The 27,377-nt window shown below is 33.2% G+C and overlaps 1 protein-coding gene across 2 annotated transcripts in view; it reads left to right on the top strand.

Moving 5' to 3' along the window:
- Positions 1-27,377, top strand: part of LOC130892080 (MAP kinase-interacting serine/threonine-protein kinase 1-like) — a 71,578-nt gene that overhangs the window by 22,281 nt on the left and 21,920 nt on the right. The window contains exon 2 of one of the 2 annotated variants that reach the window (XM_057797310.1): positions 12,879-12,918. In XM_057797310.1, the coding sequence (XP_057653293.1) occupies positions 12,879-12,918 (40 nt within the window). Of the gene's footprint in view, positions 1-12,878; positions 12,919-26,597; positions 26,927-27,377 lie in introns of those variants that run through there. The other variant, XM_057797311.1, reaches the window with a different exon arrangement.

Raw genomic sequence — 27,377 nt, 5'->3', positions numbered from 1 at the left:
GTGGAAATAATCACTTATTATTAAACAAAGATCTATACTGCAACTTCGTTTTGTGTATATACGTTTCTAACTCAAAAATTACTGGACGGATTTTCGCGTAGTTTCAACTAAGAGAAAGAATGATTCACGAGGAAGATTTTGATGTATTATATGTCAAGGTTTCATGCGGATTAGTGGAAATAATCACTTATTGTAAAACAAAGATCTAGGCTGCAATTTGGGTTTTGGTATATACGTTCTTAACTCAAAAACTACTGGACGGATTTTCGCGTAATTTCAACTAATAGAGTGATTCATGAGAAATAATTTGATGTATTGAAGCACTAACTTCCGGTTCAATTGTGCCAATATTGATGCCTAAATTTTATGATTTAGTGCATATTAAATGAAGTGTGTTTTCATAAAAAATTCTCTACATTTCCGTAATTTCTCGATCATTTTTATTCGTCAAAATAAATTGAAATTCAAATTATAAAAATACTAGTAGGTACAGTAATGACAAGTACTGTTAGTTATTGCTACTTGAGATAAATGTGCGCGTATTCTTAAGTATCTTGCGAACACACACATAACATTATAGCCAACTACGCAAAATAATACATTTATTGGTTTAGAAATAATGAATTTTCTAAGTACATACTAGATAAAACGAGTGCCACATAACGATGTTGTTGTTCAACTTGCCAGTTTATTTATCACCTACGTATCAGTATGAAAACAAACATTTATGTTTTCTCAACGATTCGGTATTACTTTTCAACGTATATATTTATGTCGAACCTGTATAAAAATAGTTAATTCAAATCTTTTAATACTTGACCTAACAAAAGTTAAATATGTAATGTTCTCAATATCGGTTAGATACTCATACAATGCCGTCCATATTAATGGAATAAATTCAGCGTGAAAAAACCTGAAACAGTTCGATTTTGGTTCTTAAATTGACAAGGGGGTCGCGTCCCAACTTTTGGTGTATTATATGTCAAGATTTAATGCAAATTAGTGAAAATAATCACGTATTATAAAACAAAAATTTATGTTGCAACTTCGTTTTTTGTAAATATGTGTTTCTAACTCAAAAACTACTGGACGGATTTTCGCGTAGTTTCAACCAATAGAAAGAATGATTCACGAGGAAGATTTTGGTGTATTATATGTCAAGATTTCATGCGGATTAATGGAAATAATCACTTATTATTAAACAAAGATCTATACTGCAACTTCGTTTTTTGTATATACGTTCTTAACTCAAAAAGTGCTGGACGGATTTTCGCGTAGTTTCAACCAATAGAAAGAATGATTCACGAGGAAGATTTTGGTGTATTATATGTCAAGATTTCATGCGGATTAATGGAAATAATCACTTATTATTAAACAAAGATCTATACTGCAATTTGGGTTTTGGTATATACGTTCTTAACTCAAAAAGTGCTGGACGGATTTTCGCGTAATTTCAACTAATAGAAAGAATGATTCACGAGGAAGATTTTGGTGTATTATATGTCAAGATTTCATGCGGATTAGTGGAAATAATCACTTATTATAAAACAAAAATCTATGCTGCAACTTTGTTTTTTGTATATAAGTTCCTAACTCAAAAAGTGCTTGACGGATTTTCGCGTAGTTTCGACTAATAGAAAGAAATATTCACGAGGAAGATTTTGGTGTATTATATGTCAAGATTTCATGCGGATTAATGAAAATAATCACTTATTATAAAACAATGATCTATGCTGCAACTTCGGTTTTTGTATATACGTTCCTAACTCAAAAAGTGCAGGACGGATTTTCGCGTAGTTTCAACTAATAGAAAGAATGATTCACGAGGAAGATTTTGGTGTATTATATGTCAAGGTTTTATGCGGATTAGTTAAAATAATCACATATTATTAAACAAAGATCTATACTGCAACTTCGTTTTTTGTATATACGTTCCTAACTCAAAAACTACTGGACGGATTTTCGCGTAATTTCAACTAATAGAAAGAATGATTCACGAGGAAGATTTTGGTGTTTTATTTGTCAAGATTTCATGCGGATTAATGAAAATAATCACTTATTATAAAACAATGATCTATGCTGCAACTTCGGTTTTTGTATATACGTTTCTAACTCAAAAATTACTGGACGGATTTTCGCGTAGTTTCAACCAATATAAAGAATGATTCACGAGGAAGATTTTGGTGTATTATATGTCAAGATATCGTGGAGATTAGTGAAAATAATCACTTATTATAAAACAAAAATCTATGCCGCACTTCGGTTTTTGTATATACGTTCCTAACTCAAAAAGTGCAGGACGGATTTTCGCGTAGTTTCAACTAATAGAAAGAATGATTCACGAGGAAGATTTTGGTGTATTATATGTCAAGGTTTTATGCGGATTAGTTAAAATAATCACATATTATTAAACAAAGATCTATACTGCAACTTCGTTTTTTGTATATACGTTCCTAACTCAAAAACTACTGGACGGATTTTCGCGTAATTTCAACTAATAGAAAGAATGATTCACGAGGAAGATTTTGGTGTTTTATTTGTCAAGATTTCATGCGGATTAATGAAAATAATCACTTATTATAAAACAATGATCTATGCTGCAACTTCGGTTTTTGTATATACGTTTCTAACTCAAAAATTACTGGACGGATTTTCGCGTAGTTTCAACCAATATAAAGAATGATTCACGAGGAAGATTTTGGTGTATTATATGTCAAGATATCGTGGAGATTAGTGAAAATAATCACTTATTATAAAACAAAAATCTATGCCGCACTTCGGTTTTTGTATATACGTTCCTAACTCAAAAAGTGCAGGACGGATTTTCGCGTAGTTTCAACTAATAGAAAGAATGATTCACGAGGAAGATTTTGGTGTATTATATGTCAAGGTTTTATGCGGATTAGTTAAAATAATCACATATTATTAAACAAAGATCTATACTGCAACTTCGTTTTTTGTATATACGTTCCTAACTCAAAAACTACTGGACGGATTTTCGCGTAATTTCAACTAATAGAAAGAATGATTCACGAGGAAGATTTTGGTGTTTTATTTGTCAAGATTTCATGCGGATTAATGAAAATAATCACTTATTATAAAACAATGATCTATGCTGCAACTTCGGTTTTTGTATATACGTTTCTAACTCAAAAATTACTGGACGGATTTTCGCGTAGTTTCAACCAATATAAAGAATGATTCACGAGGAAGATTTTGGTGTATTATATGTCAAGATATCGTGGAGATTAGTGAAAATAATCACTTATTATAAAACAAAAATCTATGCCGCACTTCGGTTTTTGTATATACGTTCCTAACTCAAAAAGTGCAGGACGGATTTTCGCGTAGTTTCAACTAATAGAAAGAATGATTCACGAGGAAGATTTTGGTGTATTATATGTCAAGGTTTTATGCGGATTAGTTAAAATAATCACATATTATTAAACAAAGATCTATACTGCAACTTCGTTTTTTGTATATACGTTCCTAACTCAAAAACTACTGGACGGATTTTCGCGTAATTTCAACTAATAGAAAGAATGATTCACGAGGAAGATTTTGGTGTTTTATTTGTCAAGATTTCATGCGGATTAATGAAAATAATCACTTATTATAAAACAATGATCTATGCTGCAACTTCGGTTTTTGTATATACGTTTCTAACTCAAAAATTACTGGACGGATTTTCGCGTAGTTTCAACCAATATAAAGAATGATTCACGAGGAAGATTTTGGTGTATTATATGTCAAGATATCGTGGAGATTAGTGAAAATAATCACTTATTATAAAACAAAAATCTATGCCGCACTTCGGTTTTTGTATATACGTTCCTAACTCAAAAACTACTGGACGTCTTTTAACCTCATAAGAAGTAATCGAAAGGAGTCAAATCGGTTGATCTAGCCGACCATTCGATTGTTCCACGTCTTCCAATTGGGAAAAACCTGTAGGATATCCAAATAATTGGTCCTCCAGTAGGTCCCGGAATCTACTACAGGGTGTTAATTTATTTTTCTTGTCTAGCTCTTTTAATTTTTATAAATATGTCCAAACTAGATTCGATTTTATGATATTGGAGCTTAAATTTCTGCTTGAAAAACGCTTGATGTGTTACTCGCTTTCAGAATGTCACGTATAATAGTCGGAAGGGACCAGATCAGCGCTATATGGTGGGTGTTCGATCTCTATGGAGCCACGCACACCTCAACTGATTGTTTTTTCAATATTTTTTTGATACAAAGGGCCTTAGGAAGTCGGAGTCTTCTCAATGGCTGAAAATGTGTTTTGAAGTGACAGCTGTCGAATTTATTAATGATCGTTCAACTAATTTGGAAATATTTAAATATAATTATCTCCAAGTAGTTCGGGTTTTGGAATAAATACATATATTTAAACCAGACAATGGTTTTTAATGATAATAATTTAAGATAACTTTTTATGTCATAAGTTATCTCCGAAACTATATTTATGTATATTTTAAGACGCAGTTTTTAGGCATAACAACAGTACCTTGTGAAACTTATCGTTTTTTGGAAAATATACATAAGAATGCGTTATCACTATCAAATATACATATTCAACAGACTAAATATAGATGTAGACGGGGTACCATTTGTATACGTGTCTTTATTTAATTTGGCATTTTTTTATAAACTGCATCTTATCGAAAGAAAAGTTTATATTACAGTCAAATCAAATATTTGTCAAAAAATGTACATAAAGAATCATTCATACGCTTTATTTCTAAAATAACAATCGGTTACAATTCTTAAATTTCGTATATATAAATAAAAACAAAAAATTTGAAAATTTTACGTCAAATGGAAGCTAAAACACTTTTACGAAAACGCCTGAAACCATAATTAAGCTGGAAATTCTCGAAAAAAAAAAGAAATATCTGCTTTAAAGAATTCTAATCTTGAAGTTTCTTCAAAATTCTTCTCCATACTTGGAATCAGTGTTTTTCAACTGCTAGATCAAACCCGAGAGCCACGTCTGTTTGTCGAGAAGGTCTCGGAGATACTGCTCTAGGTGAGATTATGTTATACAACTCTGTAAACTGTTTGAGTTTCTGGTAAACTCTGGATCGCTTATAAGTCTAACAGTTCACTTCTGTATCGAGCCGAGCTCCAAATGTACGAGCAATACACCAAAGATGAACGAATTTGAGTCTTGTTGAGGATCAAAAGCTCCAGAGGATAAAACTTATTACACTCCAGAAGTTCTAGTGGTACTAGCCGTTTAGAGACGCTTGTGGACATTGATCTTCCACTTCTGTAGGTTGTAGTGTTTGGGAAAGACCTGCTAATACACCAAAAATGAACGAATTTGAGTCTTGTTGAGGATTAAAAGCACCAGAGGGTAAAACCTATTATACTCGAGAAGTTCTAGGGGTACTAGCCGTTTGGAGATGCTTTTGGACATCGATCTTCAACTTCTGTAGGTTGTAGTGTTTGGGAAAGACCTGCTAATACACCAAAAATGAACGAATTTGAGTCTTGTTGAGGATTAAAAGCACCAGAGGATAAACCCTATTACACTCGAGAAGTTCTAGGGGTACTAGCCGTTTGGAGACGCTTGTGGACATTGATCTTCAACTTCTGTAGGTTGTAGTGTTTGGGAAAGACGTGCTAAAGCTGATTTCACAAGCTAGCACTTCTCCAAGGAGTTCAGGCGTTTGCAAACGACCTTGGTGTTCGTGAGCCACGTCTGTTTGTCGAGAAGGTCTTGCAGATACTGCTCTAGGTGAGATTATGTTATACAACTCTGTAAACTGACGAGTTTCTGGTAAACTCTGGATCGCTTATAAGTCTAACAGTTCACTTCTGTATCGAGCCGAGCTCCAAATGTACGAGCAATACTCCAAGGATGAACGAATTTGAGTCTTGTTGAGGATTAAAAGCACCAGAGGATAAACCCTATTACACTCGAGAAGTTCTAGGGGTACTAGCCGTTTGGAGACGCTTGTGGACATTGATCTTCAACTTCTGTACGTCGTAGTGTTTGGGAAAGACGTGCTAAAGCTGATTTCACAAGCTAGCACTTCTCCAAGGAGTTCAGGCGTTTGCAAACGACCTTGGTGTTCGTGAGCCACGTCTGTTTGTCGAGAAGGTCTCGGAGATACTGCTCTAGGTGAGATTATGTTATACAACTCTGTAAATTGTTTGAGTTTCTGGTAAACTCTGGATCGCTTATAAGTCTAACAGTTCACTTCTGTATCGAGCCGAGCTCCAAATGTACGAGCAATACTCCAAGGATGAACGAATTTGAGTCTTGTTGAGGATCAAAAGCTCCAGAGGATAAAACTTATTACACTCCAGAAGTTCTAGTGGTACTAGCCGTTTAGAGACGCTTGTGGACATCGATCTTCCACTTCTGTACGTTGTAGTGTTTGGGAAAGACCTGCTAATACACCAAAAATGAACGAATTTGAGTCTTGTTGAGGATTAAAAGCACCAGAGGATAAAACCTATTATACTCGAGAAGTTCTAGGGGTACTAGCCGTTTGGAGATGCTTTTGGACATCGATCTTCAACTTCTGTAGGTTGTAGTGTTTGGGAAAGACCTGCTAATACATCAAAAATGAACGAAATTGAGTCTTGTTGAGGATTAAAAGCACCAGAGGATAAAACCTATTACACTCGAGAAGTTCTAGGGGTACTAGCCGTTTGGAGACGCTTTTGGACATCGATCTTCAACTTCAATAGGTTGTAGTGTTTGGGAAAGACCTGCTAATACACCAAAAATGAACGAATTTGAGTCTTGTTGAGGATTAAAAGCACCAGAGGATAAAACCTATTACATTCGAGAAGTTCTAGTGGTACTAGCCGTTTGGAGACGCTTGTGGACATTGATCTTCAACTTCTGTACGTCGTAGTGTTTGGGAAAGACCTGCTAAAGCTGATTTCACAAGCTAGCACTTCTCTAAGGACTTCAGGCGTCTGCAAACGAACTTGGTGGCTAAGCTGCCAAAGTTGCTGGTGAATTGTGATATTTCGATTGAATTATTACATTGTCGTTTGCATTTGACAAGTGTGTGAGGTTGTCAGTTGTCAATTATAAATACAGTAATGTACATCGGCAGGTTCAGTTTAAGATAAGTAAAATTTCAATGCCGATCATAATTATGTGCATATTTGTTTATTGAATCAATTGTAAATGTAAATATTAATGTAATTGATTCAAATCATTCTAGTATATGTAAATAGTTATCTATAAATAACGATATATGACGAAATAAACTGTCGTAATAACGAACATTCTAGAGAAATTTAAAAAAAAAACTAAATTAAAAGAAAAAGTTACCCAATTATACAATAAAAGATATTGAAAACAAAATAAAATTTGACGCGGTCATTAACGTCTGATTTTATAAGCAAATTAAGGCCGTCATACACCAATCCGATCCGATTTTGCTCCAAAGAACGGATCGGTGCGGGATCGGATCGATACATTCGCCAGTCTCGATTCAATTAAAATCGCGAAAGGTTCAGTGAGCAAAAAGCTCAAAAATTTCAGCAACTGCGATTTAGACATGGTAGCACTTTGTTTGAAAGATGAAGGATAAAGAAAACAGGAGATATTTCATGGAGAACAGAGAAAAACGCAGATTTCGGGTACTTCTGCTTGGAAAAGAAGATCCGTAGGACTGTGCTGGATATTTCCTCATTTCTTCAATAAACTCTTACAGTTTTATACCCGAAACTATTGCTAATTTAAAAAACTCAAAAATATCACATATTTGAATCGACACGAACAGGCTCTAGTATGATTTCCCTCTCAGATCATAGTCGAATCGGAAGGTGTGTCCCGGCCTTTAATCAGTGCCAGTAGTCTCGATACTGGTAACGTAGACAAACACTGTGAATAGCGTGTTTTATAGTTTCATTTAAACTAAAACTATTTCAAATTGAATGTTTTATAATATATGAAAGTAAGATCAAACAGCCAAGCGCTACAAAGTAGACGGACAGTAGTAGAAAGACTTGTTTCCTGAAGTTGCCTACTGACCATAGACGCCCATGACGTAGCTTTAAGAAAAAATGTTATTTCAAAGAATATATACATTAACGATTAGTCATTGGATATATGTAAATAAACCTTTTGCTTCCTTATGAGTCAACTAACTTTACATGGGTCGTCGTCGAAACCTGTTATCCTTCCACCAAATCCTTACAGCTTCCTCTATTTAGAATATAAAGTATGATGAAAAAAAAGTTTTTATAGCAACAAATGTACCATGTTTAGACAAGTTTTAGCATTTTTGAAACATAAATTTTTTCGTTTTTCGGTTACTGAATAAGCTTAGCATCTCTTAACAAAATTACGGGTCCAGGTTTTCGAAATTTTGGAACTTGTAACTAAAAAAATGTTTGAAACGCGATTAACTCAAAAACTAAGAGGAATTTGAAAAAAATTACCCGAATAAAAAATGTAGAGCACAAAATTTTATAGAAAAAAGATTTCTAGTCATTTTTTCGTTGGAGTCACTATTTCTGAGTAAATCTCACTCAACGCCGAAAGCCGCTCGCGAATTCCAACCAGTGCTCTAACTCTTGAAAAGCTACTTCGTTTTCAAAAAATCAAAATGTATCTTGATGGTTAAGATATCTAGTTTCTATTCGGGTAAGTTAGCGTAATTTTCAACTTGGGAAATTTTCGAAAATTTTGCGAGTTGAAAGTTGAAATATTTTCATGAACTACTTCTTGGTTTCAAATAAACTAACTTTTAAAAAACGCGATTATGAACACTATCTTCGTTCTCGGTTGATTATTATTTCAATATTCACAGATTTCTTAATAGTTTCTTTTTCACAAAAATATGGGTACTCATTTTGTGCTTTACAGCTTTGGCTCCTGCACTATATTTCGAATTCTACGTATTTAGTTATTCGCGATTTTAAATATTTTTGAGCGTTCAAATACATTTTAAAGTGGAAATTTTGAAATTAGGAGAAAATTTAAACCTTTTTTGTACAGAATTAAGAATTAGTTATCCGCAATTCAAAATGTATTTGATTACATGAACCCATTTTAAGCTGAAAATTTTGAGGTTATGAAAAATGCTTGAATTTATAGAGAATTTTGTTCGAAACATTTTTTGCTTCAGCACTTTTTTGGAATCCCTCGTATGTTTCGAGTTATTCGCGATACAAAATATTTTTGAGCGTTCAAACCCATTTTATAATGGATATTTTGAGGTTAGGAAAAATTACAACTTTTTTGTACAAAATATTGTGTTCCACATTCTTTGTCTCGACAGTTTGTATCGAAATTCCCATAGTTTTCAAGTTACCCGTAATTCAAAATGTTTTTGAGTACATGAACCCATTTTACGATGAAAATTTTGAGGTTAGAAAAAAATGCTTCGAACCCAGTCTGTAGAGAATTTTGTGCTGAACATTTTTTACTCCAGCACTTTTTTTGGAATTCCACGTAGTTTTCGAGTTATTCGCGATTCAAAATATTTTTGAGCGTATAAACCTATTTTGTGGTGACAATTTTGAGGTTAGGAAAAAATTGAAACCTTTTTTGTACATAATGTTGTACTCCATTTTTTGTTTTGGCAGTTTGTCTCGATATCCTGATATTTTTCGAGTTATCCGCAATTCCAAATGTTTTTAAGTACATCAACCCATTTTACAGTGAAAATTTTGAGGTTAGGAAAGAATGCTTGAATTTATAGAGAATTTTGTGCTTCAGCCATTTTTTTGGAATTCCACGTAGTTTTCGAGTTATTCGCGATTCAAAATATTTTTGAGCGTATAAACCTTTTTAAGGTGACAATTTTGAGGTTAGGAAAAAATTGAAACCTTTTTTGTACATAATGTTGTACTCCATTTTTTGTTTTGGCAGTTTGTCTCGATATCCTGATATTTTTCGAGTTATCCGCAATTCCAAATGTTTTTAAGTACATCAACCCATTTTACAGTGAAAATTTTGAGGTTAGGAAAGAATGCTTGAATTTATAGAGAATTTTGTGCTTCAGCCATTTTTTTGGAATTCCACGTAGTTTTCGAGTTATTCGCGATTCAAAATATTTTTGATTGTATAAACCTATTTTAAGGTGAAAATTTTGAGGTTAGGAATAAATACCTGACATACTTTTTTGTAGAGAATTTTGTACTCTACATTTTTTCTTACGACATTTTTTTCGAAATCCTCATAGTTTTCGAGTTATTCGCGATTCAAAATATTTTTGATTGTATAAACCATTTTAAGGTGAAAATTTTGAGGTTAGGAATAAATACCTGACATACTTTTTTGTAGAGAATTTTGTACTCTACATTTTTTCTTACGACAGTTTTTTCGAAATCCGCATAGTTTTCGAGTTATTCGCGATTCAAAATATTTTTGATTGTATAAACCATTTTAAGGTGAAAATTTTGAGGTTAGGAATAAATACCTGACATACTTTTTTGTAGAGAATTTTGTACTCTACATTTTTTCTTACGACAGTTTTTTCGAAATCCTCATAGTTTTCGAGTTATTCGCGATTCAAAATATTTTTGAGTGTATAAACCTATTTTAAGGTGAAAATTTTGAGGTTAGGAATAAATACCTGAAATACTTTTTTGTAGAGAATTTTGTACTCTACATTTTTTCTTACGACAGTTTTTTCGAAATCCTCATAGTTTTCGAGTTATTCGCGATTCAAAATATTTTTGAGCGTATAAACCATTTTAAGGTGAAAATTTTGAGGTTAGGAATAAATACCTGACATACTTTTTTGTAGAGAATTTTGTACTCTACATTTTTTCTTACGACATTTTTTTCGAAATCCTCATAGTTTTCGAGTTATTCGCGATTCAAAATATTTTTGATTGTATAAACCATTTTAAGGTGAAAATTTTGAGGTTAGGAATAAATACCTGACATACTTTTTTGTAGAGAATTTTGTACTCTACATTTTTTCTTACGACAGTTTTTTCGAAATCCGCATAGTTTTCGAGTTATTCGCGATTCAAAATATTTTTGATTGTATAAACCTATTTTAAGGTGAAAATTTTGAGGTTAGGAATAAATACCTGACATACATTTGTGTAGAGAATTTTGTACTCTACATTTTTTCTTACGACAGTTTTTTCGAAATCCGCATAGTTTTCGAGTTATTCGCGATTCAAAATATTTTTGATTGTATAAACCATTTTAAGGTGAAAATTTTGAGGTTAGGAATAAATACCTGACATACTTTTTTGTAGAGAATTTTGTACTCTACATTTTTTCTTACGACAGTTTTTTCGAAATCCTCATAGTTTTCGAGTTATTCGCGATTCAAAATATTTTTGAGCGTATAAACCATTTTAAGGTGAAAATTTTGAGGTTAGGAATAAATACCTGACATACTTTTTTGTAGAGAATTTTGTACTCTACATTTTTTCTTACGACAGTTTTTTCGAAATCCTCATAGTTTTCGAGTTATTCGCGATTCAAAATATTTTTGATTGTATAAACCATTTTAAGGTGAAAATTTTGAGGTTAGGAATAAATACCTGACATACTTTTTTGTAGAGAATTTTGTACTCTACATTTTTTCTTACGACAGTTTTTTCGAAATCCTCATAGTTTTCGAGTTATTCGCGATTCAAAATATTTTTGAGTGTATAAACCATTTTAATGTGAAAATTTTGAGGTTAGGAATAAATACAATGCAATATCCTAATAAATTATAAAATTAACGAAAGTTTTTAAATTTTAATGCGTCCGAGAAAACAAATATTTTTATTTCTATAATCAATTTAATAATTAATGTTCCGTTGATAGAGCAATTCAAAGAATGAAAAACAACAATAATTACTTACCGTAGGTACTCAAACTACTATAAATCTTTTTTGTTATATGATAAAATTGAAGGTAACGTGACAACTGCGTCTTAGATCAATTGCGTTTCATTGTATAACGGGTGGGCAAATAAAAAAATAAATTTTTGCACCTTTTTTTCATTACTAAAGTTGTGGAACTAAGACTGTGGAAATATTTTTAGATATTCAATGAGCCTTTCAAAATTTTGGAGTTTCTTGGACAGTACTAACAAAAATATGAAATTTTTTCCAAGTTGTCTATAACACTACTAGGGTAGAAATCTCAAACTTCTGCCCCTGTGGTGTACGAGAGTGTACCTGGCTTGACTTATAGATGGCGGTAGTTATTTGAAACATACCACACCATCTATACGATATATATTTCAAGTTTGAAGGCTCCACGTTGTTTAGTATTTGTTTGACAGCCATGGCAAAAATTGGTCATCGTTATCTGATACAAAACTTTTATTTGAAAAGCCTTAACCCAACCAATATAAAAGCTGAACTAGATTCTATTCTTGGGTAGCAAAGTTTAGACGAGACCGTACGAAATAGGAAGATCAGCAACGCAGTGGTCGACCAAATGAGTTTTATTCTAGTATTTGCTCATTTTTATTTTTGACTCGAATTTTAATTTTCCCTTAATAATGTTACGAACAAGTTCGCAAAATGGTTCTCTAGGCCCGCCTCTTTTCAGTTACTACGAAATTTTAAAAATTCGGCGAATTCGAGCAACACCTTACACATTTTTTCATAAATTGCGGAACTCGTTTGATGTTTATTTGTATATAATTTAGTAGCAGGTGGTTTATTTACAGTATTTCTTTTTAAAAATTTCTAGGAAAGTCTTATTTATCACATTTTTTTTCTAGAACTTTGTAGAATGTTATTTAGGTATATAAATGATTTGTGTAAATGCAGTTTAGATTAGTTTTAAATAAATAGTCGTAGTGAAAGTGAATTATTATAAATGTATTGATTCATAAAAAGAGTATAAATAATTACGAGTCATATAATATCGTTCGTAAACATAAATATTATTTTGAACTATGAACTAACTTTAATTTTTCTAGGAGGCAGACAGCAATCCATGGAGAAAGACCATCAGGAATGGTAAGTATTTGGTAATTAATGTAGAAGAACTTCAAATTCCTCGGATATAATTTCATTAGGCCGTTTTCCCTTATTTTTACATTCAAACGATCCAATAACTCTATGTAGTATTCGCTATCGATTGTCACTTCCTTTTGGAGATTGTCCATGGGCAATATTCCATGTGCATTCCAACATACTGAAGCCATAACCTTCCCAGCTGTCTGTTGTGCCTTTGGACTCTTCGAACCTGGTTCACCGGCTGCAGTCCACTTAAATGATGATCGTTTTGATTCGAGAGTAAAGTGATGGATCCATGTTTCATACATTATCACATATCGAGTCAAAAAGTCTGATTTATCACGTGTAAACATGGCCAAACATTGCTCTGAATCATCAACTGTGAGAAAAAACGGCACCCACTTTGGAAGAAGCTTTCTCATGGTCAAATGTATCTCTATGACCTCAGCTATCTCACCCAATAACAAATTGTTATTTTCGATGGAGAATATAACACTTTTGAAGTTATTGATGAGCTTGTACAGTTTTTTTTTTCATCAAGACTCAAAATGTCGTAAAATTTGGTTAGGTTAGGTTCTTTATAAACGTCATATGGATTTGACAGTGACAGTGCCATCTGTGTGTCAGTCACACGACGTATTAAGTGATGAAACTTCATCTTGAAAAAAGTTTTATATGTAATAAAGTAAGGGTTGCTAATTTAACCCCTGTGTAATATATATTAAAAAAATAATCGTAGTGGGTTAACGAATTTCGAGCATTACTGAAATTTTAGAATAAAAAAATTGAAACTCAATAATAGTCACCACCTTTTAAGGGTGATATATCGGAAAGGGGTGAACTGAGGAAATTTTGTTAGCGAGCAATCACCTCTTGAATTTTGTCTCATGAATTTAGAAACATGCTGTATAGTACAAGTACAATTTCATTTCAATTTCCATTGGTACGAAATGCATGGACATTTTTAAAAGCTTCGCTGCGTAGTAATTTGTTCACGTTTAAAAATAGAAACAAAAAAAACTGATAAAGGAAACAGTATATAATCAGTTTATGTATATTTGTTAATTTGAAGGCGGATTAGATTAATGAAAATAAAGCGTAACCTTTTTTTTATATATAGGGTGTCCCACGACGAGTTAAAACTAACTGTATATGGTAAAATGCTTATAGTAAAATCATGAAAATTTCTACGTTTGGGTTTTCGGATACGATCTTTTTAACTAAAATATTTTCAAAGATGGCCGACTTCCGGTTCTACCGGAAGTCCACTGTAACTTTGTTATTTTAAATGTAACGCCCTGTATATTAGCACATTTTTGAAATTCACATAAAAAATTAGTATTATTTTGTTTAAAAACTTTTTTCGAAAAATGCTTACTTTTTGAGTTATTAATTTTTTTGTAAAAAATTTGACCTTTGCAGACCCTTATAAATTATTTTTTTACAAGGTCACCCTTAAACATATAAAAATAGTTTTTGTTCGGTTACTTTTAGCAATGTCAGACGTATTTGAATCCATGTTGAAAAATTTCTGATTTCATACAGGGTGTGTATAAAAAGTGTTCAAAGTTTAACTTCATAAATATGAAATTTCTTTATTTTTTTAAATAGAACCACCCGGTTTTTTCTATTTTAATGCATTCAAGGGTAAAAAATAAGGCAAATTGATGTATACTTTCCTAAACCTCCAGATATTAAATGTTTTCTGTAAATTTTTAGAGATGCAGCAATTTGATATTTGAACATTTTTAATACACACCCCGTATAAAATGAAAAAATTTTCAACATATATTCAAATACATCTGATCTTGCTAATAACAACCGAAAAGAAACTATTTTCATATGTTCAAGGGTAACCTTGTAAAAAAATAATTTATAAGATTCTGCATTGAAAAAAAAAATTGAAAACTCAAAAAATACGCATTTTTCGAAAAATGTTTTTAGACAAAAATATACTAAAATTTTACGTAGATTTCAAAATATATTAATATATAGGGTGTTCCGTATCCGAAAACCGAAACGTAGATATTTTCCTGATTTTACAATCAGTATTTTGCGATATACAGTTTTAACTCGTCGTGGGACACCCTGTATACATATATATTCATTATCCATACGACAATACAGTATAATAATTAAAATTATGCAAGCAGTAAAATAAAAGTGGGACATTGAGGCAATAATGCATTGAGAGGAGCTGAAGTATAAAATTCGTTAATCACCGTCACAACTAGTCATCGTGAAGTTTCTAATATTCATAAAGGTAAACCATCCATTTGATTCTTGTCCTATAAGAAGATAAACAAACTCACAGTCACACTAAACGATGGGATTATCCCATATACTATAGATTTGGGATTTCGTATACACAAAATTTACTTGTTACGATACTGGAGAACCCCGGTGTTTACAACTGATCCATCAATCCAACTCCAATAAGTCTGGAATATGGGATGGCTTTAATTGCCTTCGTCTTGTATTTCATACGCTACCAAGTGTAGTGCTCTGGAGTTCCTTCGAGATAATGTGGATAGAGACGTCGTCCTCTATGCAATAAAACCTGCACGCCTCATTATCTGCTAGATCTAGCGTCTTCAGAATTCCTCTAAGTAGTCGAAGTTTGTTCTTACTTAGATCGATACATTTTGCTGATCTACTCTGGTTATAGTTTCCCAGAAGAGTCTTTACCTGTCTCAATCCTTGTAGGTTGTCCCAATATTTGATTTTGCACCTATCTACTATCTTTTCTAGTGCTTTTTCTATTGTTCTGTAGCTGATACCGCAAGATTCGGAGCATATGAAGGGTTTTATCCCTTATAAGAAAACGGTCAAATTTACAGACGTTCCCGAACATTTTGACCATCTTATACATTGACTACAATATTTTTTTGTGTCGTAGTGTATTTCCTTGACATTTCCGAAACAGTTAAAGAGTTAAAATCTTCTGGAAAATACGAAAAAATATACAGAGAGTTGCATTTGAAGTAAAAAAGTTGGTATTAGCCACTGTGACATGATACAACCTGTATAAATTGTTTTTTCCAAAAAAAATGGGTATTTAAACAAGTTTCCCGCGACGTTCTTATTTATTATTAACGGATTTATTCCATACGGCCGTTTCGTACTGTATAATCATTACTTTTAACGCAAACATATTCGAAATTGTCATAATGTTTGAAAGTCCTCTCCCACTGGCGTGATACTGCAATTATTTCCGCGTAAAAGTGCCAGAAATAACAGATTCTATAATTAAAACAGACTGGACTTTAACGCTTTTTGAAAGTTTATTGACGCTAAATCTCAACACATTTATTTAAATCTTTTTTATTCGAACGGAAAGGTTAAAAAAAAAGTTCGAATTAGAATTTCAGAAGTGCGCAACATGATTTGTAGTAATATTTCGGCGAGAATAAAGAACCTACAAGCATTTTTTAATATAATTCGACCGTTTCCAGTTAATAAAAATGTTATTAATAATTTTCTTTCTAAATGTTACGTTGAATTTAGCTCTGCGCGTCATGGTTTCCGAAAAGAACTAAAGTTCGACCGAATACGAAGAAAAATCGTATACACTACACGGGACGAAAGGTGAATTATCGTTCCTTGTAGTATAATGTGGATGTGTCTGTTTTATTGTACATATGACACATGTTTGATATTTAACATTCCAAAATGTTGATTTTAAAAATAGAACATCGTCCTTGAATATCATGGAATGCTCTGTTTTGGAAATTTTTTAAGGATAAAACGTCCTGTTTGTATGTCTTCAAAAGCACGCCATTCAAATACAAATTGTAACCTTCTTCATAGATTGAAGAAAAAATTATAATCAAGAATATTATCAAATATTTAAGTCTATTCTGTTCGTGTGTTGCAAATCCCATTCTGGGACTCTCTTCGTAGACTAGTGGTGAAACTTCCAGTCATTATATCCTCAAAAACACGCCCTTGAGTACAAATTGAAACCTTCTCCATAGACTAAAATATACAATAACTTCTCGAATGTTTTAATCTGTTCTAAAATTTACCATAGAGGGGAAATATCTTCATAAGCACGAACTTAAGGTAGAAATTGGAACCTTCTTCATGGACTAGAGATAGAAAAACAGTCCAGAATGCTATGAAATGCTCTAGAACGCTTTAGATTGTTCTAAAACTTTCTTGTGAGTGAAACTTGCTATTCAAGTCCAAACTGAAAGCTTCTCCATGGACTAGAATTTCATTTTCTTCACGAAATTACCAGAAAGCGAACCTTCCAGCACTTATATCTTCAAAAGCACGCCCTTGAATACAAATTGAAACCTTCTTCGTGGACTAGAGATAGAAAAACAATCCAGAATGCTATGAAATGCTCTAGATCGCTCTAGATTGTTCTAAAACTTTCTTGTGTGTGAAACTTGCTATTCAAGTCCAAACTGAAAGCTTCTCCATGGACTAGAATTTCATTTTCTTCACGAAATTACAAGAAAGCGAACCTTCCAGCACTTATATCTTCAAAAGCACGCCCTTGAATACAAATTGGAACCTTCTTCATGGACTAGAGATAGAAAAACAGTCCAGAATGCTATGAAATGCTCTAGAACGCTCTAGATTGTTCTAAAAATTTATTGTGAGTGAAACTTGCTATTCAAGTCCAAACTGAAAGCTTCTCCATGGACTAGAATTTCATTTTCTTCACGAAATTACCAGAAAGCGAACCTTCCAGCACTTATATCTTCAAAAGCACGCCCTTGAATACAAATTGGAACCTTCTTCGTGGACTAGAGATAGAAAAACAATCCAGAATGTTATGAAATGCTCTAGAACGCTCTAGATTGTTCTAAAAATTTCTTGTTAGTGAAACTTGCTATTCAAGTCCAAACTGAAAGCTTCTCCATGGACTAGAATTTCATTTTCTTCACGAAATTACAAGAAAGCGAACCTTCCAGCACTTATATCTTCAAAAGCACGCCCTTGAATACAAATTGGAACCTTCTTCATGGACTAGAGATAGAAAAACAGTCCAGAATGCTATGAAATGCTCTAGAACGCTCTAGATTGTTCTAAAAATTTCTTGTGAGTGAAACTTGCTATTCAAGTCCAAACTGAAAGCTTCTCCATGGACTAGAATTTCATTTTCTTCACGAAATTACCAGAAAGCGAACCTTCCAGCACTTATATCTTCAAAAGCACGCCCTTGAATACAAATTGGAACCTTCTTCGTGGACTAGAGATAGAAAAACAGTCCAGAATGTTATGAAATGCTCTAGAACGCTCTAGATTGTTCTAAAACTTTCTTGTGAGTGAAACTTGCTATTCAAGTCCAAACTGAAAGCTTCTCCATGGACTAGAATTTCATTTTCTTCACGAAATTACAAGAAAGCGAACCTTCCAGCACTTATATCTTCAAAAGCACGCCCTTGAATACAAATTGGAACCTTCTTCGTGGACTAGAGATAGAAAAACAATCCAGAATGCTATGAAATGCTCTAGATCGCTCTAGATTGTTCTAAAACTTTCTTGTGTGTGAAACTTGCTATTCAAGTCCAAACTGAAAGCTTCTCCATGGACTAGAATTTCATTTTCTTCACGAAATTACCAGAAAGCGAACCTTCCAGCACTTATATCTTCAAAAGCACGCCATTGAATACAAATTGGAACCTTCTTCGTGGACTAGAGATAGAAAAACAGTCCAGAATGTTATGAAATGCTCTAGAACGCTTTAGATTGTTCTAAAAATTTCTTGTGAGTGAAACTTGCTATTCAAGTCCAAACTGAAAGCTTCTCCATGGACTAGAATTTCATTTTCTTCACGAAATTACCAGAAAGCGAACCTTCCAGCACTTATATCTTCAAAAGCACGCCATTGAATACAAATTGGAACCTTCTTCGTGGACTAGAGATAGAAAAACAATCCAGAATGCTATGAAATGCTCTAGAACGCTCTAGATTGTTCTAAAAATTTATTGTGAGTGAAACTTGCTATTCAAGTCCAAACTGAAAGCTTCTCCATGGACTAGAATTTCATTTTCTTCACGAAATTACCAGAAAGCGAACCTTCCAGCACTTATATCTTCAAAAGCACGCCCTTGAATACAAATTGGAACCTTCTTCGTGGACTAGAGATAGAAAAACAATCCAGAATGTTATGAAATGCTCTAGAACGCTCTAGATTGTTCTAAAAATTTCTTGTTAGTGAAACTTGCTATTCAAGTCCAAACTGAAAGCTTCTCCATGGACTAGAATTTCATTTTCTTCACGAAATTACAAGAAAGCGAACCTTCCAGCACTTATATCTTCAAAAGCACGCCCTTGAATACAAATTGGAACCTTCTTCATGGACTAGAGATAGAAAAACAGTCCAGAATGCTATGAAATGCTCTAGAACGCTTTAGATTGTTCTAAAACTTTCTTGTGAGTGAAACTTGCTATTCAAGTCCAAACTGAAAGCTTCTCCATGGACAAACAGTCCAGAATGTTTTCGAATACCCTGAAATATTTCATTTTCTTCACGAAATTACCAGAAAGCGAACCTTCCAGCACTTATATCTTAAAAAGCACGCCCTTGAATACAAATTGGAACCTTCAACATGAACTAGAGACAGAAGAATAGTCAGATTGTCCTGAATTACTCTTGCACTCCCTTCTTGTTGGTAAAACTCACTACTCGTGAATCTTCAAAATCGCACCATTCTAGTACGAACTGGAATCTTCTTCATGGATTAGATATAGAACAGAATCAATCCAGAATGTTGTAGAATGTTCTAAAATGGTCTAGATTCAGTTGGTTTTGCTTTATTCCAACATAAGTTTGTACTCATACATGAGAATACATGATTTTTCATATGAATTATTAGCAGAAACTCCGCGTTCCAAGTTTTGTTCTGTTTTGACAGTTGTTTCTTCCAGTACATTTTCGTTCAGCCATTTTGTATAAAGTATATTCCATTCAAAATGGAACACGATGTCATACAATACGTTCTAAAATCAATTCTTGTACATCATTTTGTTACATCCCCCTTATTTTCTCAATTATTTTTATGCGACATATTTAATGGAACCAATAAAAATCTAATAATACATTAAAACAATACCGGAAACAGCCGTTCAACTAATCAATGAAATGCATCAAGTTCAAAGGCCTAATTAACTGTAGGATGCACGATTCTTATGTAATAAATCAATAATAAAAGATATACAGGGTCTTTTGAGTCAAGTATATGTACTCAAGAGATAACATGATTACTTTGATAATGTTGAAGCGGAAGAACGCAGCATAAATAATATTTTCATACGACTGATTTGGTTATCTTGTAAATATTCAACAATAAATAAATAAATCAGCTGATTCTATGTTTTTTTTTTGGTTTAGAATTGATTCTATGAAGTCTAACTTCAAGAAAATACTAGTATATAAACACTGAGGTGCTCCAAAAAAATTAAGAGCTAAAAAAGATGATAATTTTTCACAGAGCAAACATCCACTCAACCTCTCTTACCAAATACAATGAAAATTACGTAGAATAAGATCAAAGAACTTGGTGGCATTGAACTCCTATCACATCCAGCACTTAGGCCAGATCTAGCAGCCCCAGATTACTATTTAACAAGATCCATGGCGAAATAGATGTTGAAAACGCCTACATCCAAAGTATTCGATGTAATAAAGAGATTTTCTTAGCTTGTGATTGTACAAAATCATCAAATACATTCTCTATGCTTTGTAACTAGTTTTGTCTAGCTCAAACTAGTTTTCTCACGCTCTTTTTCAATATGAATGGACCAACGTTAAGTAGACAAACGGATGGAAAACAATGGAGGGAAAAGTTTTTGAGGTTAGGTTAGGTTAGGGAATGCAATTCTAAGTACCTACCACTACATGTAAAAATAAATAACAATTTTAAAAATTTAGATATTATTTTTATTAAAAAACACGTTGTTTTACCAATTATCCATAACTCTATGAGAGAGAATTCATTGGATGTATTAGTTTCCAAAACATATTCGTTCAAAATTTCAATACAGTGTTGCCAGTAGTTGCTGCAAAATCGTAAAAAATGTGTACATATAAACCTCAAATATTTATCAGTTTTATATGTATCCTAGAGACGGGAACACCTCTTTTTAAACACCTGCTTGTGTTCCATCAGGATACGAGGTGGATGATATACTGAATATGAGTCAAAAAACATGTAGAATCCTTTGTTATGAAACACGATCTATTCGAACAATTATTTAAATCCACCGAAACCGATATTTTATTTCACAATAAATTAATCGCTACGCCACTGATACATAATGTTGTCCTAAACTATAAATAACACCATACAGTTATAAATCAATGAAAATATTTATTTAAAATGAAAAAATCAACTAATGCGTAATTGTATGATCTTATGCTTAGTAAATTTATTATTAAATTGTAAGTGTTTGTTAAGTAATCTGTTATAGAAAAACATGTTCAATGACACCTGTTATAATGCCGTTGCACCTTCCTAGAACGTTCCATGAGAATAATAATTAATTATAAATACAACCAAAGACGTGGACGTGGAATATTGTACATGGTTAATGCAAAAACACGTCAACACGAGAAAAAACCGAGAGAATTCATAAAAAATGAAATAAGTTTTTGAATATATGGAAAAAGATTCGGAGTCAGGCTGTTTCTAAAAGCGGAAGTGGTTCTGAGCATTCTCAAGCATGCGCAGTATAGATATATGGTTGTTGGTCAGTGGAAATAACATGGCGGATTTTCGATGCCAGTGCCGTCGATGGTACGTGGCAGAACTAGTATATTTACGCGGTTCATTTAAATTCAAAATTCTAGAATATCTACTGTATTTTATGTTATTCATTTCCATCCAGTTTTATGAATTGGGACACTTATTTTCAACTAAAACAAGGAAAATAAAAACTGAACTGTGAATAGGACACAGTTTGAACAATTCCTGTCGAATATTGTTTACATTCAATAGAATCCTTAGTTAATTCAAATGTTGTTTCACTAAAATTGAGTCTAGAAATGCCTGTAGAAGTTGAATGAACTTATTAAGAAAAATAAAGTTCTGAAACGAACTGGAGTGGAGGAAAAAAAATAGCAGACTGACGTGTTAAATTAGGGATGGTTAAACCCTCCATCCATAGGACCTCATCATCTGGATTTTAGATTTCGTTTGGTTTAAAAGAAGTCCACACGTCAAATTGATCTATCTTTAAAAAATTATAAATTATAAAACAAACTAATTTTCAATCAAAAGAGACCTAAAATCAAGAATATTTAGAAGCATATCTCGAAATATTGTTACGAATTCGTCCACTGATATAGACCGTGAAGCCGGTCATGTTCTAATATGTTATCGAAACTAAATTTTGGCGGATGCGCAGACTTTTTGTTCGTATTTATTTTTTTTTCCAACCGATATCATCGGTGTTGCAGGTTTTTGGCGGTTTTCCAGTAACCTGGTGAACCGATTCACCAGCCAACTACCCACTTAACTAAATAAACAAAAAAGATACCAAAAAAAACAAATAACAAAAAATATATCTCTAATACCTGAGAACCGTTTCTCTTTTTTGTATCGGGTGTTTCTTTCTTCTTCTTTCTTAATGCAGTACATATCCTACTACCAAGGGCGTCGACAAGGGAGGGGGGAGGTCCAATGTTGCTAGCTTCAAATCGTCGTGCGAGCAAAGTAAGTCCCAAGGCCGTGCGACCAAAGTCCTAAGGCAGTGGGAGCAAAGTCCCAAGGCCGTGCGACCAAAGTCCTAAGACAGTGGGAGCAAAGTAAGTCCCAAGGCCGTGCGACCAAAGTCCTAAGGCAGTGGGAGCAAAGTCCCAAGGCCGTGCGACCAAAGTCCTAAGACAGTGGGAGCAAAGTAAGTCCCAAGGCCGTGCGACCAAAGTCCTAAGGCAGTGGGAGCAAAGTCCCAAGGCCGTGCGACCAAAGTCCTAAGGCAGTGGGAGCAAAGTAAGTCCCAAGGCCGTGCGACCAAAGTCCTAAGGCAGTGGGAGCAAAGTAAGTCCCAAGGCCGTGCGACCAAAGTCCTAAGGCAGTGGGAGCAAAGTCCCAAGGCCGTGCGACCAAAGTCCTAAGACAGTGGGAGCAAAGTAAGTCCCAAGGCCGTGCGACCAAAGTCCTAAGGCAGTGGGAGCAAAGTCCTTCTTTGTATTTGAATATTCAAAACAACATTAAGATTTTGACATCCGTTTTCAAAATCGTTTGTGAAGTTTTATAGATTGATATTGATATTAGAAGCGTTCTTATTCATAGAGATAATTTTTAGAGAGGTCTTTTTGTTCGTTTACGACAAATTAAAGATTTCCAGAAATGGAGGGATCTAGAATGTGATTTTAATATATAAAACGGTAATTTAGCAGCAGTGAATTAGTCAACGATTTGATGTCATAGAATAGTGATAAGGGAATAAAAATATCATTTAATAATTTAACTTTTGAGCGTGTACATAAATATTAGTTAGAATTTCCGTAGATAATGTTTGCCAAAACATTTTTTTGATGTACTGTGTATCAAATAAATTTTCTGGATTCAATCAATTCACATTTTGTGGACACTGTATATAAACATCTAACCTCTCTTGTTTTAATGCTAATCGATTCCGATCCCAGGGCCGGATTAAGATTTATAAGGCCCGGGGCTAAAATAATGACAGAGCTCTCGTAAGGAATTCGGAAACCCGGAAAAATTCACAACATAATATCAATACGTTAGATTTGTGGTATCAACACATCAAAAAATACAGAATGATTTCCAAATGATGGGCCCTCTTGGACCTGGGGCCCGGGGCTATAGCCCCCCCAAGCCCCTAGCTTAATCCGGCACTGATCGTACCTTCGTTACAGATTTTTTGAATCAAAGAAGTGCCAAGAGGAATGGGAATCATGTCTTTATGTCTATTACGTTTTCTAAACAAGGATTTCTTCGACTAAAGTAAACAATTATTTCAATTTCATTCGCCCGATCTATAAATAGACTTTATTATTGCGTAACGTGGTGTCTTGCGCTTTTACGCCGTTAAAGCCTTAGCGGTGTAGTGAAACACTCCTTCAAAACGCGTAACATTAATTTTTTTTATTCATCTTCGCAGGCGCGCTCAACCCGTAGGGTTAAGCGGGGTTACTAAAACCATCATTCTAAACACAAAACTTCTTAATTAATTCAAATAATTGACGTTGTTTGCCGTTGCCTCTTCGTTTTTAAATCGAATCAAGGATACTACGGTGCAGCCACATCCCGAAAGCCGTACAGAAGCACGAATCTCAACGCCGAAGGTTAAGATCAACATCGTGACAACTTCTTGTCTACATTTGCAAGGTTGGAAGGTCTGTATAAGAAGCAAAAAAAATTGTTGTTATTTGGATCGTTGTTTTAAACCACATAACATCGAATTCTGATCGCTCGAGATTTCCGCTGGTAAGATATGTCTTCCCTAATGACTCGGACGTGAAACTGTTAGTTTTTCCCACCCTGGAAAGCGGACGTATCAACACAGCGACGAAACTTCTTGAAACCCCTAGTGACAATTTACGTCGCCTGGATCCGATTGGACCACATCCATCACTTGATGATGGTTTTTGAAAATTCTATAGCTCCTTTAGTTTTGTGGTATCCAAAAATATGTAGAGCGACCCTCGTATATAGATCTGTTTATTAAAATTACGCAACAATTAACGCAAATGTATCTTAAAAACAATTTACATAACAATTTGTTTATTTCGAATTGATAATTTGGTGAGTATGTTAAATGAATACAATAATAATATAATTATCGTAATAAAAATTATATAAATAAAACTATAAATTGCTGATATGTTGTTTTACTCGTTTATTTTACAAATTACTTTATTTAGTCTATAGGGAAAATGCACTTGTATAATAATTCCGATACAAATACGTCATTAATGACGTTGATTTTTCTATCGTAAAATTACTACAGTTCAGCCAACGTAGACCCCTGAAAGTTTAATGCGCCTGCGCCGTAGACAAGTCAACAGGAACGATAATAAATTCGCCCAGTGTATATTTAAAATTGTACAATTAAAAATGGTTAACAGTAATGAAAGGAATAACAAATTATTTATTCAGGCCAGATATTTATTTAGACTGAATATTCATCCCCCCTCGTAAATGAAGTCCCAAAACAACTAATTTATTTAATAATGAAAATAATTTTACTTTGTACCAAATGCTCAAAAAATAATTAAACTCTTAAATCTGTTTATGCATTTTTTTCAAGTAAGCTTTTTCTCTAAATTTTGTTCGATGAAGTTCGAAAATTTCCATCTGCAACTGATGCGGAAATATCCTATAATTTCACCCTCTGAGGTATTCACAGAGCATTTGGTTTTATAGTTGGGGTGAATGTAGCTGTCGGCTATGGAAAATTCCACGAAAAGGGATCGCGTGTATTTGATGCTTCGCTTAACGTCCTCAATCTGGCAAAGTTGAAATCGTTCGTAAGATGATGTAATATCAGAAAACCTAATGTGATTCATTTAATTTGTTACTAATTTTAATAAAAGTTTGCATCATTTTGTGACAATTTTCAATTCTCCGTGTATTTTGTAGCTATTTTCATCATACGTATAATACACACCTTTTAGATATTAACCTTTATCTTTTTCTTCTTTTCGTCTATGACGTCACAATACAATTCGATATTTTTTGTTTCACGACACCATAAATTGGATTTACTGTCCAGCTGTTTCAGTTTCATTGTATTCACAAAAATATAACTTGGTTATATTATAATACATTGTTAAAATCAAACTGATTTAACCTATTATTTGTTTTCCCGTGTTTTCTATTTTAATCATATATTCTATAATACAATACCGTTCGATAATTTCATCAGAAAACAATCCGTTAACAACGTAAATGAGTGTTTTCCGTGAGAAGTTGTTTTTTTTTTAAATATTATCAATCTAATCGTACAAAATTTCCTTAAACGTATAGAATCATCGAGAAAAATAAAACGTTCGAGTAGTAAACTCATCGTGTACCCCTCGGTAAACATATACAAAGCGGTGTTGCCACGTATACTGTGTCGAGGTTATTTAAAAAACACAAAGTTGTTTATTGTCCTAAGTTTTGATTATTTGCATTATTTTTGAACAATAAGTATATTGGGTAATGCTACTAGGTAATCATTATATCACCTTAATAGTTTATAATTGTTATAAACAATAATTGTTTATTTCGTTTAAGTATCCTGCTAATTTATAATCTGGAATTTGTACATTTTTTCTTTTTATTCAGGATGATTGGTTGACATGGCTAAGATTCTTTTTGTCTCTAAAGAATTCAAAAAATTGGATTGAAGTGGGTTTTACATTTAATCTTGATTTAAGATGAAAGTCTCGTCGAAATTGTAATAATATACGCATCTTCAATTAAGTTGACATACTCTGAAATATGTACAGTATTTGATAACTTGCATGATAGTTCAACTTTAATTTCTAATAAAAACGTCATTTTCATAGTACGTAATGGTTCAATTGATTAATATATTGGTCAATTCATTTTTTATATATTTCAAGCGATCCATCCAATAATATAGTTCATGAGTTTCTGGTAAACGGTAGGAAATTTCCATGACTGTAAAAAACATCAGATCACGTCGAGGATTAAACGAAATACCTGGCATCGCTGTTTATTCAAATAAACAAATATCATACGATCCACGTAAGCGCAACCGTACGCAGACGCAAAAGACGGTGTACGTGACCAACAGATCCAAGATGAAGTAGGCGAAATGACGCCGAGTTCCAGCTAGTCGGAATTTAACATCAACGGAGTGTAGAAGTATAACGATGGGAAGATAGTGTGAACCAACGAATCTTTTCTTTGTGCCTAAAGTAGACGTGACCGGCCGTTTTTTCCTCTTTATTCACCTTAATTTTCAACAGTTTAGTTTAAACCGAAAGGTTTTTTTTTGGGTCTAACTCTTTTTTGAAAAACATCAACAAATATGGTCGAAAGGATTATAGAAGAATCTGAAAATTATGGTGAGTTTTTCGTTTCTGAGTTGTTTATTAAAGAGGCACGGACTACTGTTTGATTCAATTGGTACTGACCTAGGTACCTATTTATAGATTGTTTTGTTTGTGGCTAATCTGTTGCGGAGTAGTTGGTTTCTTTGTTCTCTGAAATAGAAAATATATGCACCCCTTTTTTAACACGTATAGATGTCGTAATCTAGTAACACATATTTTAAAAATTCCGTAATATGGAGATATAATCTGTTAACGCATTTTTCACAAGTCGTGGTTATAAAAAAGACAAAATATTTTTCTAATTACTTTTTAATTAATTCTAGTATACGTTAACATTTGTTCGACTGTTTGAATAATTAATTAGTAATAATACCGGCTTTATTGACTAAAACGTAGTAAATAAAAAGATATTGCGTAGTTCCTAACAAGTGTTTATAAGGGAATTATTAAATGCCCTTAGATT

Source organism: Diorhabda carinulata, chromosome 3 (assembly GCF_026250575.1).
Source record: "Diorhabda carinulata isolate Delta chromosome 3, icDioCari1.1, whole genome shotgun sequence".
In the NCBI taxonomy this organism is placed as follows: Eukaryota; Metazoa; Arthropoda; class Insecta; order Coleoptera; family Chrysomelidae; genus Diorhabda; species Diorhabda carinulata.
The sequence above is the reverse complement of the archived record's forward strand: the minus strand, read 5'-3'. Positions and strand labels throughout refer to the sequence as shown.